This window comes from Drosophila virilis, chromosome X (assembly GCF_030788295.1).
Source record: "Drosophila virilis strain 15010-1051.87 chromosome X, Dvir_AGI_RSII-ME, whole genome shotgun sequence".
NCBI lineage: Eukaryota > Metazoa > Arthropoda > Insecta > Diptera > Drosophilidae > Drosophila > Drosophila virilis.
The window spans coordinates 26,910,299-26,926,922 of NC_091543.1; the positions used below are offsets into that span (position 1 = coordinate 26,910,299).

The 16,624-nt window shown below is 40.5% G+C and overlaps 1 protein-coding gene across 1 annotated transcript; it reads right to left on the reverse strand.

The window, feature by feature from the left end:
* Positions 1 to 8,226: 8,226 nt before the first annotated feature.
* CBP (sarcoplasmic calcium-binding protein) lies at positions 8,227 to 12,929 on the reverse strand. Its single transcript, XM_002055096.4, is given in 4 exon segments — positions 8,227 to 9,301; positions 9,392 to 9,700; positions 10,187 to 10,393; positions 12,340 to 12,929. Coding segments are annotated over 4 exon segments (1,659 nt in total). The 5' UTR covers positions 12,487 to 12,929; the 3' UTR covers positions 8,227 to 8,305.
* Positions 12,930 to 16,624: the final 3,695 nt, after the last annotated feature.

Sequence of the window (16,624 nt, forward strand, 5' to 3'; positions counted from 1 at the left end):
CCCATTCAAATCGCATCGAACAGATGAATAAAGCGAAGGACGGTATCCAACAGAGGATGAGCCCAATCCCTTCATGCTCGGTGCGTTCGCCAGCCAACCGGGAGCGCCGCGCCGTTGTGGAATTGTACGAGGGGCCACAGATGATGCCCGATGAGGCCATGCTGCCAATGCCGCCGCACAATATGGCGCGCAGTCCCGGCCATTTGCTGCAGGACACCCAACAGTGGCTGGGTCGCTGGCAGATACTGTTGCGGCTCCTGAAGCGTCGTATCTGATGGATTCGTTTTGTTATTATCAATTTTAACGTTTTGTTGTTGCGCTTTGCCCCAGTTGCAGTTGCTTTCTGATAAATCCCATTTTGATTCCAGTTTTTGATTGTTTCAAATGCAGCTTTGCATTTGCGCTCGCGTTACAAATTGATCGAAAAGTGCCCTCCTGTAGGTAATGCCCAGTTTTAAATGGTATAATTAATAAAGTTCTACAAGTGCATTTATTAGGCTAAACATCGCCGTTTCGATCTTATATTTCGATTCAACTGACCCAGAGCCACAAAATTTGATTGCTTTGAAATTGAAACACTCTCTGAAACATTGAAATTCTCAGTAATTAAAATTTGACGTTAAATCCATTTCTTTTCTTCCATTTTTCTGGCCATTTGACAGTATAGTAGACTAGGTGCAAATGGAAAGTGGAAATGGAAATTGGAAAGCTACAGCAATGCGGCGAAAGAATTGTGCTTTGCAAGCATTTAACTGAGCGTCGAACTAGCAAGCGTGAAGATGCTGGTTCAAATCAGGGCAACAATTTCTATAACTCTTTTATCATTATTCATTCGCGTCGGTCGACATCGGCTAATTTCTTCTAGCACCATATACAGAGAAAAGTCCCGATGTTTCCTTTTCTAACCTATCTATAGATATTCTATTGCTACCAAATCGAACAAAGTGCTTATGCATATATTCTGTTCGCATGTCAGCCTTAGATATATTGCACGTATTTTACACTAGTCTCGCATGCATTTCTGTACTTGGCACACATAATAACTGCGAGTCGAGCACACTTTCCGGCTGCTTCTGGCTGGCCCTTTGCTTGTGCAGAGGGAGGCTGCATTGCTTCTTCCTTTTTATGTTTTTTTTTTTTGACCATGGCGTTACATTAACAAAGGATTTCGACACCACAGACACAGAGAGCAATTTAAATGTATTAAGGGTCGCTGTCGAGCTGCAGAACAGCTGCCCAAATCGCAAAAGGCCCCCAGCAACAGCAACAACTACAACATGGTAATGGCAACATTAAAATAAGTTTTAAAAACTAAGCAGCGCGGCTTATGCCACGTCTCAAAACAACAACAACAACAACAACAACAACAGCAAAAAACTGCCACAACATTTAGAATAGAAATTTCGTAAAACAAATCTCAGGCGCGGCTTCCCCAAGGTACAAGCGGCAAAAGCGTCGCGCGAGCAGCCAGGGTTGCCAGATCGCATGTGCAGCCGTTGGGGCAGAGTTACCAGCAGCTGTAAAATATGTAAAAATAAAATATGTATATATATTAAATATAAAACAATTCGAATTATTTACAACATATACATATAATTGTGTTAAGAGTTTGTATAAAACTGCTTAAAACTGAAAAAAACAGCTTGAAAAGCCTTAAGATTATAAAAGACTATTTTAAAAAAGGGAAAAAAGTTATTTTGACTTCAAGCCAAGCCTTAAAAAAAAAAAGAATTGAATTCTGTTCAGGCTTGGCTTTGCTTCCCCTAATTAAGCTGATTGAAGATTCGGTTAAAGGTACATACAAAATTTAGAATTTCAGATTCAATTGGATTCGGCTTAAGATAGCGATAACGATACCGATAACGATAACGATAACAATGACGATGACAATGACGATAACGGAGCTGATTACGATTAGAATTTCATAATTGTCCATGCGATAACAATTTCGATAACAACTTCGATAATATTTTCGATAACATTTGCGATAACGATTACAAGTAAAGTATACAAGTAAAGTAAAGTATATAATATATAATATAAAATTAAGTACCTCACCCTCTCTCTTTCTCTCTCTATCTCAATCTGCTTCGTCAAACTTTTTTCTTACTCTCTCTCTCTCTCTCTCTCTCTCTCTCTCGCTCACTCTGTCACTCTCTTAATCAAGCAACATATGATCGCTTCGGATCATTTTCGATTATTCCGTTTCGCAATGTGCATGCGCGACTCGAATGTAGGGCAACCTTTGAGCCCTGGCCCCGACTGCTAAAGTGCATTTCAGCCTGTTTTGGGCTTGAAGTTTATATTATTTGCTTTGTTTTTGTTTTCGTATAGGCCCAAACACACAATGTTGCAACGCCTGATGCTGCCACCCACCTGAACCCTGCACACAGCCCCCCCCCTCCTCACGGCCACTGACAAAACGTCAAAATATAATTTTTGCGTGGATTTGCGTCTGCACCACAGCAACAACAACAATAATACATGTTCCAAAATAAAAAAACACTGAAAATAGAACATTTTTTACCACTTTTACAACTGCTGCCTGCTGCTGCTGCTGCGGCTGCTGCTGCTGCTTATCGCAGCGCTGCCTGAACAGCACATTAATGTGGCCTATGTGACTGGAGCTGGGAGCTGGGAGCAGAAGCTGGCAGCTGGGTTGTGGGGAGCTTGAAGCAGTTGCCTGCGCATTGCATGTCCTACTGTGAGACATAATTTTTAATAATCTACAACATGACCGGGTTGAAAAGCGGCAGCACCGTGGCCCTTAGCTGAGCGGCGCTGCCCCAAAAAATACGCGCATGCAAATGGCTTAATTTAATATATAATTATACCCTGTAAATGGCAAACGTATCACAATTGGGTCTGTGGGGCCAACAGCAGAGCTGTAGGGAACCGAACCTTAATGCACGGCAAGAAACAAGAACTGGAAGCGATAGCTATATAATTAAATTGAGCTTCTGATCTTGATCAGCACAGAATAAACTTATCCTGCGGATAGTTTGCTATCTTCATTGCATATCCTACAGATAAGTATATTGATCACTGAAGTTTCAATGCTTTTTCCAGGGCACCCCAATTCTCATTGTAATATTTGCCAAGCAGATTAAGTGCCTTGCAACTTTTGCCAAGCAGATTAAGTGCCTTGCAACTGTTGCCAAGCATGTTAAACTTGCAATTAGCCTGGGAAAAATGAAATTGTTGGTGCATTTGATCGTAAATGGATCAGTTAGTATGCTTATGCCCGACTACAAGTCGGACATGCTCCGTCGACTGTTGGGCCCTGGCCAACTCTCTGGCTGCTATCTGGCACTCCGGTGCGACTAAGGTGCTAAGAATAATGTGGATATGCATAGGTGTACTATATGCGCAGATTGTCTTGTCTAAGCCGGAGATTGATGCTGCGACGCACAAACACCAAGCAAACATCCCTTGCTCCGCGCAATCCCAGTGCTGTAATTAAATTAACATGCGAGCAACGTAAAGTTGCCTACTTTTAGGCTGAGACATTGTTGCCCTGCATATGTAAAGATGCCGCTTAGTGTGGCATGTGGCAACCTCTATGTCAGTCTCTGTGTGTGTGTGTGTGTGTGTGTGTGTGTGTAGGAGAGGAGGGCGGAGCTCTTGCTGCGGTCTTGGCTACTGAATGTTGTAATTCAAACGACAGCAACGGGTTAACATTAGCGCACTTTTTATGGCCATGCGTCGGATAAGTGCTCGTTGTTGTATACCTAAACCTCGTTGTTGTTGTTGCTGTTCCGCTGCTGCTGTTATCGCATCTCCATGATTAGCCTTAAAATTTATGCCAGCCGCAAAAGCCATTTGCTGCAGCAACAACAGCTGCATTAAGCCAAGACACATTTTTTACGCCCACACCGAAAATAATTTCGTAATGAATAACAGCAGGCTGTTAGGTATGGGAAATGCTGTTATCGACCTTTCGATTATTCTCTGTTATCGATAACTTGTTACTGTTATGTCGCTTGTAAGAAAACTATGTGAACTGTTAGTTCAGCTTTTAAACTAGTTGGGAATTTTAAAATTAAATATGTAGGCTTTTAAAAGTTAATACAAGGTTTTGTTAGTCCGCAACCTTTGGGAGGAGAGATTGAAGGGTTAGAAATATTTCATATTTAATTGTCTTGGAAGGGCCAAACTGGACTCCCATTCAAATGCAATTACTTATTAGTTTGGAAGATGTCCGCATCAAGGAATGAAGGTTCTGTTCCGTTATAGGACCGTGTTCCTTAGAACTCTGATCTGAGTTGCAAGTCAAAAGACAAAAAAACTACTCTTGTTTTTTAGATGGTTAAATTTCGCTTTTTCTTCTTAAATGTGAATCGCCTTTCCATGCGATTTTCATCACGTGAAGTATTAATTTTTATTCTCTCTCTCTTTGTTTAATCTTCTTGCCATCTAACTCGATGTCTCCTTTGGTCTGGTTCGCTCTCGCTTGCTTTTCTTCTCTCTCTATGTTTTCTTTAAGTTCTGTTTTAAGGAACTGTCTCCATGTATCTGTCCCTCTTACTCATCTTCTGTCTCTCTCTCTCTTTTTCTCTGTCTCTCTCTCTCACTTATCCTTCGTCTTTCTCTCTTTCAGTCATCATCTGTGTTTATCTCTTTCTTAGACATCCTCTGTCTCTCACCTCTCTCTCCTCTCTCTCTCTCTCTCTCTCTCTCTCTCTCTTTTACTTATCCTTCGTCTTTCTCTCTTTCAGTCATCATCTGTGTTTATCTCTTTCTTAGACATCCTCTCTCTTTAGCTCTCTCTCCCTCGCCCTCTCCCTCTCTCTCTCTCCTTCTCTCTTTTTCTCTCTCTCTCTCTCTCTCTCTCTCTCTTTCTCTCTTTCAGTCATCATCTGTGTTTATATCTTTCTTAGTCATCCTCTGTCCTTAGCTCTCTCTATCTCTCTCCGCCTATCTTTTTGTCTCTTTGTTCCTCTCTTCCGACTCGAATCATCCAATATCAGATGCTTTCCGTAAACTGGGTTTAGGTTTAGCTTAAATTGGCCCATGAAGATGGCGGCGCACTTAGCGGTCAGTTGTTGGTTGTGTGTCAATTTGTTGTGCGGCAAGGGGCGGATCGGTCGGGGTTGCGGGCGCAGTCGAGTTCTTTGGGCAGCAGCTGTGTTGACCAAATGTGGACTTAGGACGTGCTTTTAATTTTTAAAAACTGCTCTTAAAACGTGATAAAACACGTTGAAACTGCAAATAGTTGTAAGAGACACACAAAAAAAAACACACACACACCAATACACACTCAACGCTCACATACATACATATGTATGTATGTATGCATGTATACACAATCTATGCAAGTATATTTATGTATGCGGCGATATTTTTTATATAATGCGCTGTGCGAGAGCGACAGAGAGAGAGAGAGAGAGAGCAAGTGAGTGAGGGAGCAAAAGGGTGATGGGGAACGGGTGGAGTGAGAAGGGCTATGGAGGGCAAGCCGTAAGTGGTGGACACCAAAGGCAACAAACAAAAAAATGTGTAAAGCGTGCATTTACATAATGAAAGATGTAGCAATATGTGACTGTATGTACATATATGCATATTCCCTTTCTCCCAGTGTATATGTGTGTGAGTGCGTGTGTGTGTGTCCGAGTTCGGCTGGGGATAAGCAGCAAACGGGACATCATGTGCGTCGCGTTTTTTTTTTCCTTCTTATATGCACGGTGTGGGTGATTGTTGTGAGGGGGTGGGGGGGTGTAGGTTTTACAACACACGCCAAAAAAAAAAAAATGAAATTATAAAATATTGAGGCGAACAAGAAATGCACAAAGCACACACACAAGCAGTGGCTGCTGGGTGCTGCTTGACTGCCCGCACTGCTTGCCGGATTGGGCTCTAGATGGCGCTCTGAACCACACTTACGGGCACACACAGAATTAATGTCCCTTTAGATACAAATGCAATTTATAAGCGCGCGCGCGTCTGTATGTGTGTGTGTGTGCGTGTGTGTGTGTGTATCTGTGTGCGGGCAGCTCCAAAAAATGCTTTCACATGGCCGCTCAGCATCTTCTACTCTCCCGCTGCTGCTGCTTCTTCTTCTTCATTTTTTTTGCTACATAATTTTGAATAACATTAAAATTATTAGCTACAAATGCAAAAAAAAAAAAAAACACCAGAAAAAAATGCGCAAAAACGGGCGTAGCCCGGCAACAAATGTGCATAATGAGTCCTGGTCAGAGTCACAGACGTCGTTGGCATTGGGGGCGTGGCGCGGGCAATGTGTCTACGCGGTTCCTTGCCGAGATTTACGCGCGACACATTTCCTTTTTTTTTTTTTTGTGCCGTCGTGGAGCTAAACACTTTTCAGTTGATATCGCAAATCCTTTTTCGCAGCGCTTACATAATGATATGTGGCATATATTTTTTCTTTCGCCAGCAGTCGGTGGCTGGTAGCTGGTGGGCGGGGGGCAGAGGCGGGGGCGGCATTTGCATGCAATTTGCGTTGTTGATTTTTGGGCGGGCGGCGGCCAACGTCCACTTGAGCAGAGCTTGCCGCAAAAAAGGCGAAAACAAATACAAAAAAAAAAAGCTCCGTTCTGTGGCTCGGGATTTACCAAACGGACATGATAAGATTCCGGCACTTGCTCTAAAAAAAGGAAAGTAGAAAACGAAAAGGAACAAGAACAAACTATAAATAATTAGCCAGTGCCTCGGTTCACGGTTCGAACCCCTGCCCGGCCTGAACTAGGTGTCCCTTCATGCTCCGCCGAGTTTGGTCCAGATCCAGATATAGATATAGTCCGATCCAGATATAGCCCGATCCGTTTCAGCCATGCATGTTTGAGGTCTCGCAAAGGTTTTCTTTGAAAACAGCAAACAATTGCAAGGATCGCCAGTCTGGCGTACTTCAATAGGAGTTATCCTCAAGCCAAGCTGGCGTTACAAACATTCCAGCTCTTCAGAATATCTTACAATCGATTCTGGGAATAGGATAGTGAGAAAGTCGTTTTTTGACTATATAGTCAACTATTTCAGTTAATATAACTTCAAAATATTTAGAAGAATGCAAAGTTTAACAGTCGAATTGAAGCTCATGGTAAAATTAAGGTCATGTTATCCCTCACGACTTTCTTATAGTCAACTATTTTAGTTAATATAACTTTATAATAATTAGAAGAATGCAAAGTTTAACAGTCGAATTGAAGCTCATGGTAAAATTAAGGTCATGTTATCCCTCACGACTTTCTTATAGTCAACTATTTCATTAAATATAACTTTATAATAATTAGAAGAATGCAAAGTTTAACAGTCGAATTAAAGCTCATGGTAAAATTAAGTTAATGTTAAACCTCTGGACTTTCTTATAGTCAACTATTTCAGTTAATATAGCTTCATAATATTTAGAAGAAGAATGCAAAGAATGCAAAGTTTAACAGTCGAATTGAAGCTCATGGTAAAATTAAGCTAATGTTAAACCTCTGGACTTTCTTATAGTCAACTATTTCAGTTAATATAGCTTCATAATATTTAGAAGAAGAATGCAAAGAATGCAAAGTTTAACAGTCGAATTGAAGCTCATGGTAAAATTAAGCTAATGTTAAACCTCTGGACTTTCTTATAGTCAACTATTTCAGTTAATATAACTTTATAATAATTAGAAGAATGCAAAGAATGCAAAGTTTAACAGTCGAATTGAAGCTCATGGTAAAATGAAGCTAATGTTAAACCTCTGGACTTTCTTATAGTCAACTATTTCAGTTAATATAACTTTATAATAATTAGAAGAATGCAAAGAATGCAAAGTTTAACAGTCGAATTGAAGCTCATGGTAAAATTAAGCTAATGTTAAACCTCTGGACTTTCTTATAGTCAACTATTTCAGTTAATATAAATATTTAGAAGAATGCAAAGTTTAACAGTCGAATTGAAGCTCATGGTAAAATTAAGCTAATGTTAAACCTCAGGACTTTCTTATAGTCAACTATTTCAGTTAATATAACTTTATAATAATTAGAAGAATGCAAAGAATGCAAAGTTTAACAGTCGAATTGAAGCTCATGGTAAAATTAAGCTAATGTTAAACCTCAGGACTTTCTTATAGTCAACTATTTCAGTTAATATAGCTTCATAATATTTAGAAGAAGAATGCAAAGAATGCAAAGTTTAACACTAGAATTGAAGCTCATGGTAAAATTAAGCTAATGTTAAACCTCAGGACTTTCTTATAGTCAACTATTTCAGTTAATATAATTTCATAATTGTCTCTTTTTTTTTTTGGTTTTTTGCTTTTTATTATTTCTGTTGTGTATATATCATTTGTAGTACATGGTATTATCGCTCGCTTTTACAATTGCAATGCGCTTTTTCTTGCTGTTGCTGTTGCTGGCGTTTTCATTTTGCGCTTGCGTCGCTTTCGCGCCTTGCGCCGTATGCGATCAAATTCGCGTATGTGATAAACAATAAAATGCTTGAAATCATCGCCCTCATATTGACGGCACGACATTGTGAATAATATAAGCGAATTAATATAAAAAAAAAATCTTAGATCATAATTATGCATAGTAGAATTTGGCCCATGCTTGCTGCTCTGCTCCTCGCTCCGATTTCCTTGTTGCTGCTGTTGCTGTTGTTGATGCTGCTGCTGCTGCTGTTGCTGCTGCTGTTGCTGCTGCTGCTGTTGCCGCTGGTAATTGGTGAAGTTGTGTTTGCGCACCTTGGGCGAGGGCAGAGGCAGATCGTCATCGCCGTCCGAATAGCGTCGGCGATTGCGTTTGCCGGCCGCACTGAAATGTTGATGTAAATAATCGTAAATGCTCATATTTCTAATTGTGATCAAGTTGATGCTGTTGCTGCTGTTGCAGCCGTTGCTGGTGATGTTGTTGCTTGCGATTGTCGTTTGCCTGTTGAATGGTCTCGATTTATGCAGCGCCACATGCTGTAGATACCGCCAACTGCCGCACGCCGTCTGCGTGCGAGTTGGAATCTTTAAGTTAGTTGTTGTTGTAGTTGTTGTAGTTGTTGTTGTTGTTGTTGCTGGCAGCATTGGCTTCTTCGTTTTGTTGTTTACATCGCGAACATTTTGATCTACAGCTGTGACTGCAACGCGTCAATGATCAGTGATCAGCGGACCCCAGAACATTTTCGATATTTTGGTATCATCTTCGGTTAAAAAGAATTGACGGCCCAAATGTACAAACTCCTTGAGCGACACTTGGCCATCGCCATTCTTGTCTATCACAGCGAATGAAATGGCAGCATCCTCTTCAGATAGTCCCAGACAGCGGAAGAAGAGCTTATATTGTTCGAGATCCAAGTGGCCAGTGTGGTCAAAGTCAACGGCCTTTGGGTAAAAAAAAAAAAAAAAAAAAAAACACATTCAATTACAATTGAATTCTTCATATTTATTTGAGTTATTTGAGTCAACACTCACCTTAAACAAATAGGGCAAAAAGCGTCCAATGCGCTTGGCCATTTTCTTGTCGTTCAGTCGATGATGCAAATCGGTTAGAAACTGCTCAGCAGTTACCAGATTATATGGTGTTATCTCCCCGAATTGCTCCTCCCATGTTTGTTTAATCACCTCGTTAAATTCGGCGGCCACATCCTCTGACAAATGGCCCAAATCGCTGAAGCGTTTGGCCAGCAATGTGAAATCATCGTACGAGATGACGCCATCGTGATTGACATCCATAATGCGGTGCAAGGTGCGCATTTTGCGGCGCCAGAACTCTGAATCGCCCTGAATATATTAAAATGGTTTTTATTAAAACGGTTACAAATTTCAATTTTTCAAATCAAAATTCAAATCCAACTGGCTGTAACTGCTTGCATGCACTGCTTAAAATTACAATACTTTGGTGGTTTCAAATTATCATATATTCACTGACAGCTTTACACTGCTTGCGTTAACTGCTTGTACTGTACACACACTTGTCAATCAAATGTCAGACTTAACGGTTTCAAATTTAAAATTCGAAATGTCAACTGCTTGCGTGCACAGCTTGCAAGTTCCAAACAAGTCAAGACACAAACCACCGACTGCGCCTGCGCCACCCACCCACATCCAACACTTTTGCGCAGCTGTCGCGAGCTCAAAACAAAATTTAAGCTTGCCAAATTGAAACAAAAGCAAAACTCGTTTCAAGCACACAGTCAAACAAGTCGAACAGACAGCAGACCAGTTTTAGCCACGTGGCAGAGAGCACTTTGCAGTTCGTTTGCTTACCCGTTCGCTGCGCTTCACATTTGCATTTTTGCGACGTCGCTCGAACTCATCATCCGAATCGGAGTCACTGTCGCTGTCCGTGCGGCGCAGGGTGGCTGCGCCGGCGGTTTTCTTTGAATATTGACGCACATTCTGCAGCACGACTGGAGGGCGTTGCATAAGATTCCACGCACCATGTGTTGCGCCATTTGATGATTTGACCAGACGCTGCAAACCATAAAAAAACATAAGATAAAACAATTCGATTAGTTTTTCTTTTGCACTGTCCAAGTTACAGTTTGTGAGCAATTGGCCCGTGACAACTGCTTGCGACAACAACACACACTGCTAGCCTACTCCATTTTGAATTCGCTGTGTTTTTCTTGCGAGCAACACGCACATTCATCAAGTCTGTTAATTTTGTTTTCGCCCATTGTTTACTGTTGCATTAACAGCGCGCTGTTACACAACATTCGGCGCTCATGCTGCGCTGTGTCCTTCAACTTATTATGTGTACATAAATATATGTATAAACAAAAAACTTGCGTTATATACCCATGCTTGTTGTTGTTATTATTGTTAAGGTCAGTTCTAGATTCTTGTTATGGACCGGTTTTCGACGGCTACTTAACAGCGGCCCTGAGACCATCAAACAACAGTCGTTGTTTTGAGAGTCATTGATGTCTCAAGTCACCACGTGGCGCAAACGCAAAACGAACCAGTGCATGTTCAACTAGAATGTTGTAGAAGTTGGATTATTTCTTGATTTGGTCTCGCCTTGACCCTGTGTATGAAGAGAGTGAGAGAGAGAGCGCGCAAAGGAGAGGCGGCCTGATCGGCTACACACACACACACACATGCATACATGTATGATTGCGGGAGTAACATTACAAATGCAACAACATCAAATCACCAATTTGTGTATGTATATATATGTATGTATACATATTAATGAGTTTTTGGGTCTGTTATTGTTGTTGTTGACAGACTGTTAGCGATAACAGTATGCAACGTTTCTTTTTCTTTATTTCATTTCTTGTATTTGGTTTTTAATTACAACCCCCAAAACTTGTCAACAACTTCAGGGAGCTACACACAAAACTGCTAGCCAAAGATAATGGAAAGTGTAGCAGCAAACGCTGCTGGTCTCATTATGATAATTATGATGACATCACTAGCATTAAGTATGTACATATGTATGTATGTATGTAGTTGAGTTACTCGCATTCGGATACAAAATAGCCTGACTTGTATACAAATGCTGATCGCGAGCCTCTCTTCAAACATAGACACACACACACACACACATACACATGTGTACATTTAAATATATTTATGCACGCGTGTGTTGAGTTAAAAAAAAAAAAAAAAAATAGAAAAGAAGCAAAAAAACAGCTAAGCGTGTGCCAAAAACTCAATGACAAGCGAAGAAGCACAAGGCACAAAGGAAGTCAACAAAAATGCGAAACTAAGGAAAATGCAAAACTGAAAGAAGTTGGTGCATGCATTTGCTAGAATAGTCAAACTCAAACAAATGACGGATGGGTTTGTGGCGTGGCTAAGCGCAACTATCGCCGCAAAAAGTGTGGCAGGCTTAGCTGGCTGCCCGATTTCCGTTTCGCCAGGTAAACATGAAACAGCAGCCCCGTTTATTGTTTGTTTTGTTATTGCTTTTTGGCGCTTTGCGCATGTTTCCATTGCCCGAATTTGCGCAGTTCGCCGAGTCGCCCCCATTTTTTGTTGTTTTTGGTTTCGGGGGATGGTTTGAAACTTGCCATCACTCAGCGGCGAATTTGTTATTGTTGTGTGTGCAGCATTGAAAGATATGCGTCTTTGGCAGTATTGATTGCTGTTATAGTAAAAGGGGGAAGCAGTGCGAATCAATGCAGACATACATATGCATGTATGTAGACTGATCTATATACATGTGTTTATTTGAGTGTGTGACTGTGTGTCTTGCTGGTATTTGGATTCTCTTCTGTTTACTTGTGCCACGCTTACAAATTGCCACTCAAATCCGACTTTAAATTCTGTCTCTGTCGCACACATGGTGGCCTCATTTCATGTAACTATAACAGATGCCCCTTCCCACCAATCGTACGCTTCACTTTTTTTGGAGCTCTTTGTAATTTAATTAAACTAACACACACACACACACACATACAAACGCTTACATTGTTGTTGCAATCGCTCGCTGAAAGCGGCAAGGTGGAGATGGGCTGCTGCTGTTGCTGCAGTGCGCCCACCGTTGCGGCCATATTGCGTTCCAGGATTTCTCTCGAAGTACGCAATAGACCACGGCTGACAATGGAGAGGGCCATGTTAACTGTTGTTGTTGTTGTTCGGTAACTGTTTTTATATCGATGCCAACTTAACGGTATTATTTAGCAATTACGCTCTCTTTGTCTTTGTTTGTTATTGCTGCTGTTGTTGTTGTCCCTGTATCAGGCAAGCGAAAAAAAATGTGCAAACTGACGGCGTTGCTTAGCTGCTGGTATTGTTGTTGTTGTTGTTTTTGAATTTATTGTTGCAGTTGCAGCGCGCATTTAACAACCGGTTTAAAGTCACAGACACAAGCACACTTTTATAGAATTTAAAAAAAAAAATAACGTTGCACTTTTATTTGCTTTTGCTTATTACACTTTGCTGCTCCTCTTTAACTTCTTATTCGTCTTCTTCTTCTTTTTCTTCTTGAACTTCTTCCTTCGATTTCTTTCCGTTCAACACGACCGTTCACTGGCGAGTTCCAAATCGTTTTGACAGCGACTGTTGCGGCGAAAAGAAATGAAAACAACATTTACGGCGACGCTGTACCAGAAGCGGCAAAGGCGCTTTGGGTGTGTGTGTGTGTGTGTGTGTGTGTGCTCGCGTGCGCCTGTGTGCGTTCGTGTATGTTGTGTCTGTGCGTGGTGTTTATTGAATTGGGAGTGCGAGCATAGAAGGGCAGCGGCGATGTTACCAGAAAAACAAAATACAAACAAACATGCGGCAGACACATACATACATGCATTTTAAAGCGAGCGGCATTATTAAAAACAACCTCAACAGATGTTCAGGCCGGTCAGTGACTTTCAAACCGTTACACATCGTGTTTTTAACTATGTATATATGTATGTTATGAATGCGTTTATGTTTTACAAGCGATTGAATAAAGAGAAATTTAAGCAAGCGATGAATGTATGCTCGTCTGCACGTAAATTTACGGTAGTTTGTATGTTTATTGATAAAGTAAACGAAAACTTACATATTTAGGTCGGTGTGACAGACTGTTTGATGACGATGGCTGCCAGACATACATATGTATGTATACATATGGATTTATGCATGTATATGTACATGCACATACATATATACACACATACATACGTATGTATGTAAGTGCCATCGGCCAAACGGTCGAGCCAGTTTTCTGTTTTTGTTCTACTTCCACACACACTTCATTGCCTCACGCGCAAGCACACGTACACGTGAATATTTACACACGCACACTAAATGAACGAACATAGTTGTATATGAACATATTTACATAAGTATGTGTAGCTCTGTATATGTATGCACACACATATGCTTGCGTTATATAATCCGTCTTGCTCAGATGGCGCGCACTCTTCACTTTCTGAGCTTAGCCTCTTTGCAAGCGATCCTGCAGCGAGTAAATTTAAGAGAGCCAAAATATAAACAAGAACGGGCACTTCTAATTAGAATATGAGAAAGAGTAGGCAAATCACTTACAAAAATTAACAGCTGTAATGCATCAGCTGTTATGCATACAAACGACGATAGGTACATACATGCATACATACATATATACGCGAATATGTACATATACTGGGCTAAATGTGCAACAAGTTACAAGTTGGCTTAGACTGTAAATGGCCCCCAAGCAGCGCCATTTGCTGTTGTTACATTGTATTGGGAGTGCAATGCACTCGGGCTTCATTCAATGTGTTGGTGTATCTATTTCTCAGTGTGTGTGTGTGTGTCTGCGTGTGTGTGTGTGTGTGTGTGTGTGTGTGCATGTGAACGTGTACAAGAACAACGCGCGCATCGACATCGGTTGACTCCCAAATCGTCACGTAACATTTTAAGCGCCGGCGAATGCAAACAATTTACATGAAACAACAACAACAACAGCAACAACAGGTTCAAGAAAATGCTTTAGTTACCTTGCAATATGCATGCTGACACAATTACATAACAATATATCAATGTATGTCTGTATGTATGTGTGTGTGTTGAGTTGTATCAATAATAAAGATGGGTTGAAAAAAAAGCTACGTTTATCAGAAGAAATTAAGCATTACTGTTATGGTTATTTTTTGTTTTCTTTTATTTATACAGTCCAAATTATTATCTTCTTTGACGATCTCTTCATTTGCCTGTGCGCAAATTAATTGAAATTATTTGTGAGGGCACCTAAATAAACTTAAAGTCTTAACGAGGCCATTTTATAAACTTTACGGTTTAAATCCACACGTTTCGTATCTATTGGCCGTGCTTCTGCTCAAGAGATAGACGAAAAGTTCGGGATATCAAGCGGAGGGGATAGATAAGTATTGATTATTTATTAAGCGGCATGAATATAAGGTTCTGGCTTCCACTTAATTCAATATTTTGTGAATTGAAAATAAATTTAATGAAAAACAAGCATTACTAGAATATCCTGCCCAGCCGAGCGGACGTTGTTAACAAAAATGCATTGAATTGAGGATTTTATTCTATTCGCAGCTCTCAGTTTTTACCTTTAAAATAGCACCTAGGGATAGTTAATAAGGTTTATTTGATAACAAAATACTGTTTCGAGCAGAATTTACATGTATGGCAAACTCTTATACAGCGTGTTTACATTTTCGTGATCAGCGTACTAACCTTGACGTCACAGGCTTAAGCCGGGGACTGCCAAAACAAGTGAAAAATAAAAAGAAATGCGTATTTTGAAAAGTACAGCTGCATGCTAATTAAATGCTATAGATAAAAGACAAAAAAAAAAAAAAACAAAAGATGGCGTAGAAAGTTTGTATACTATTTCATATATATACATATGTATGTACATATGTCTTATAAATCTGCGACCGGCTTATTAAAATGCGAAGTATTGTGTGTACACACATACATATGTAGGTGCATGTGTATGTATGTATGTATGTTTCCTAGCCTACACGCGACGCGTGTAATTGTAATTGTAATTGCTCTTGCTCCAGCCGTCGAAGCGTGGCGCGACTCCGAGACATGCGTATGCATACATATATACATACATACGTATGTGTATGTATATGTACTGTTAAGAAGTTCGGTTTTTGTTTATCGTTCTGTCCTCTGTTGTTTTTGTTACTCTTTTCGATTTTGGCTTTTTGCGCTGTTTGAGCGCTTGGTGTGTGTGTGTGTTTTTTTTTCTTCAAGGTTTTCTTTTTCGCCTGTTTGAGATTTCCGCAACGCCATTTAATTTTTGGCGTACGTGTTGCGCCTCATTGTCGTCTGCCGGCTCAACAACAACAGTTGAAAGTTGTTGATACTGGTATTTTTTTCAATTTCATTGATGCTACGCTCTGCATCCGCAGAGTACAGATACTTGACATGCAACATGAGGGCGTGCGCTTCAGTGTTTTGGGGTCGGCAATTGCTGCTGCGGCATTTGTATGCGGATTTTGGCACGTCAGCACCGTTACGCCGGCAGTGAGAGAGAGCGAGAGAGAGAGAGAGAGAGTCAGCCGAAACGGCGCACTTTTTATTTTTTTCAATTGCAGCTTTTGATCTGAGTTGAGCATTAAATGACATTGTATTAATCGCCTTTGTGTGTGTCAGTGTGAGTGCATGCAAAACGTATATACATACATGCATGCATACATATGCACGTGTATGCATGCATTGCGGTATGCGTATTTTCGAAGTCGTGGTGGCATTGCCAGACTTCAGAAAAGTGTACGTGCGCCAAGCAAGGCGTCCTTTTTGTTGTCGTAGGTTCTTGATTGACTTACATACATATATATGTACATATCTGTGCATGTATGCATATACATATGTATATGCGTGCATTTCTATGTTGTATGTATGTACGTATGTTTATTTACAATTATTCATGGACAGCCAAAACTGTTGCCTTATCAGCGACCTGCTTTTGCTATATTTCATTTAATATATTTATTGTTGTTCTTGTTATTGGCATTGATAAAAAAAAAATATAACAACAGCAGCGGACTCTTTGTCCATCGTTAATTTGAAAGTGCGGCGTGGTCGCTTTGTATGTAAAGATTAGTCCAAAAAGTAAACAGAAATTAACGAGGGTAGCTCGACAAGTTATTTAGTGCAACTCTCACACTTGGCGTAGAAAGTGCTCGAAGGTTCCCCACAAGTTTTTTGGGGTCTATTGATTTGACGAAACACATATACATATTACATATACATATATAGACACATATGTGTCTATATAACTTTTAACTCTAAAAGATCGCTACTTCGTAA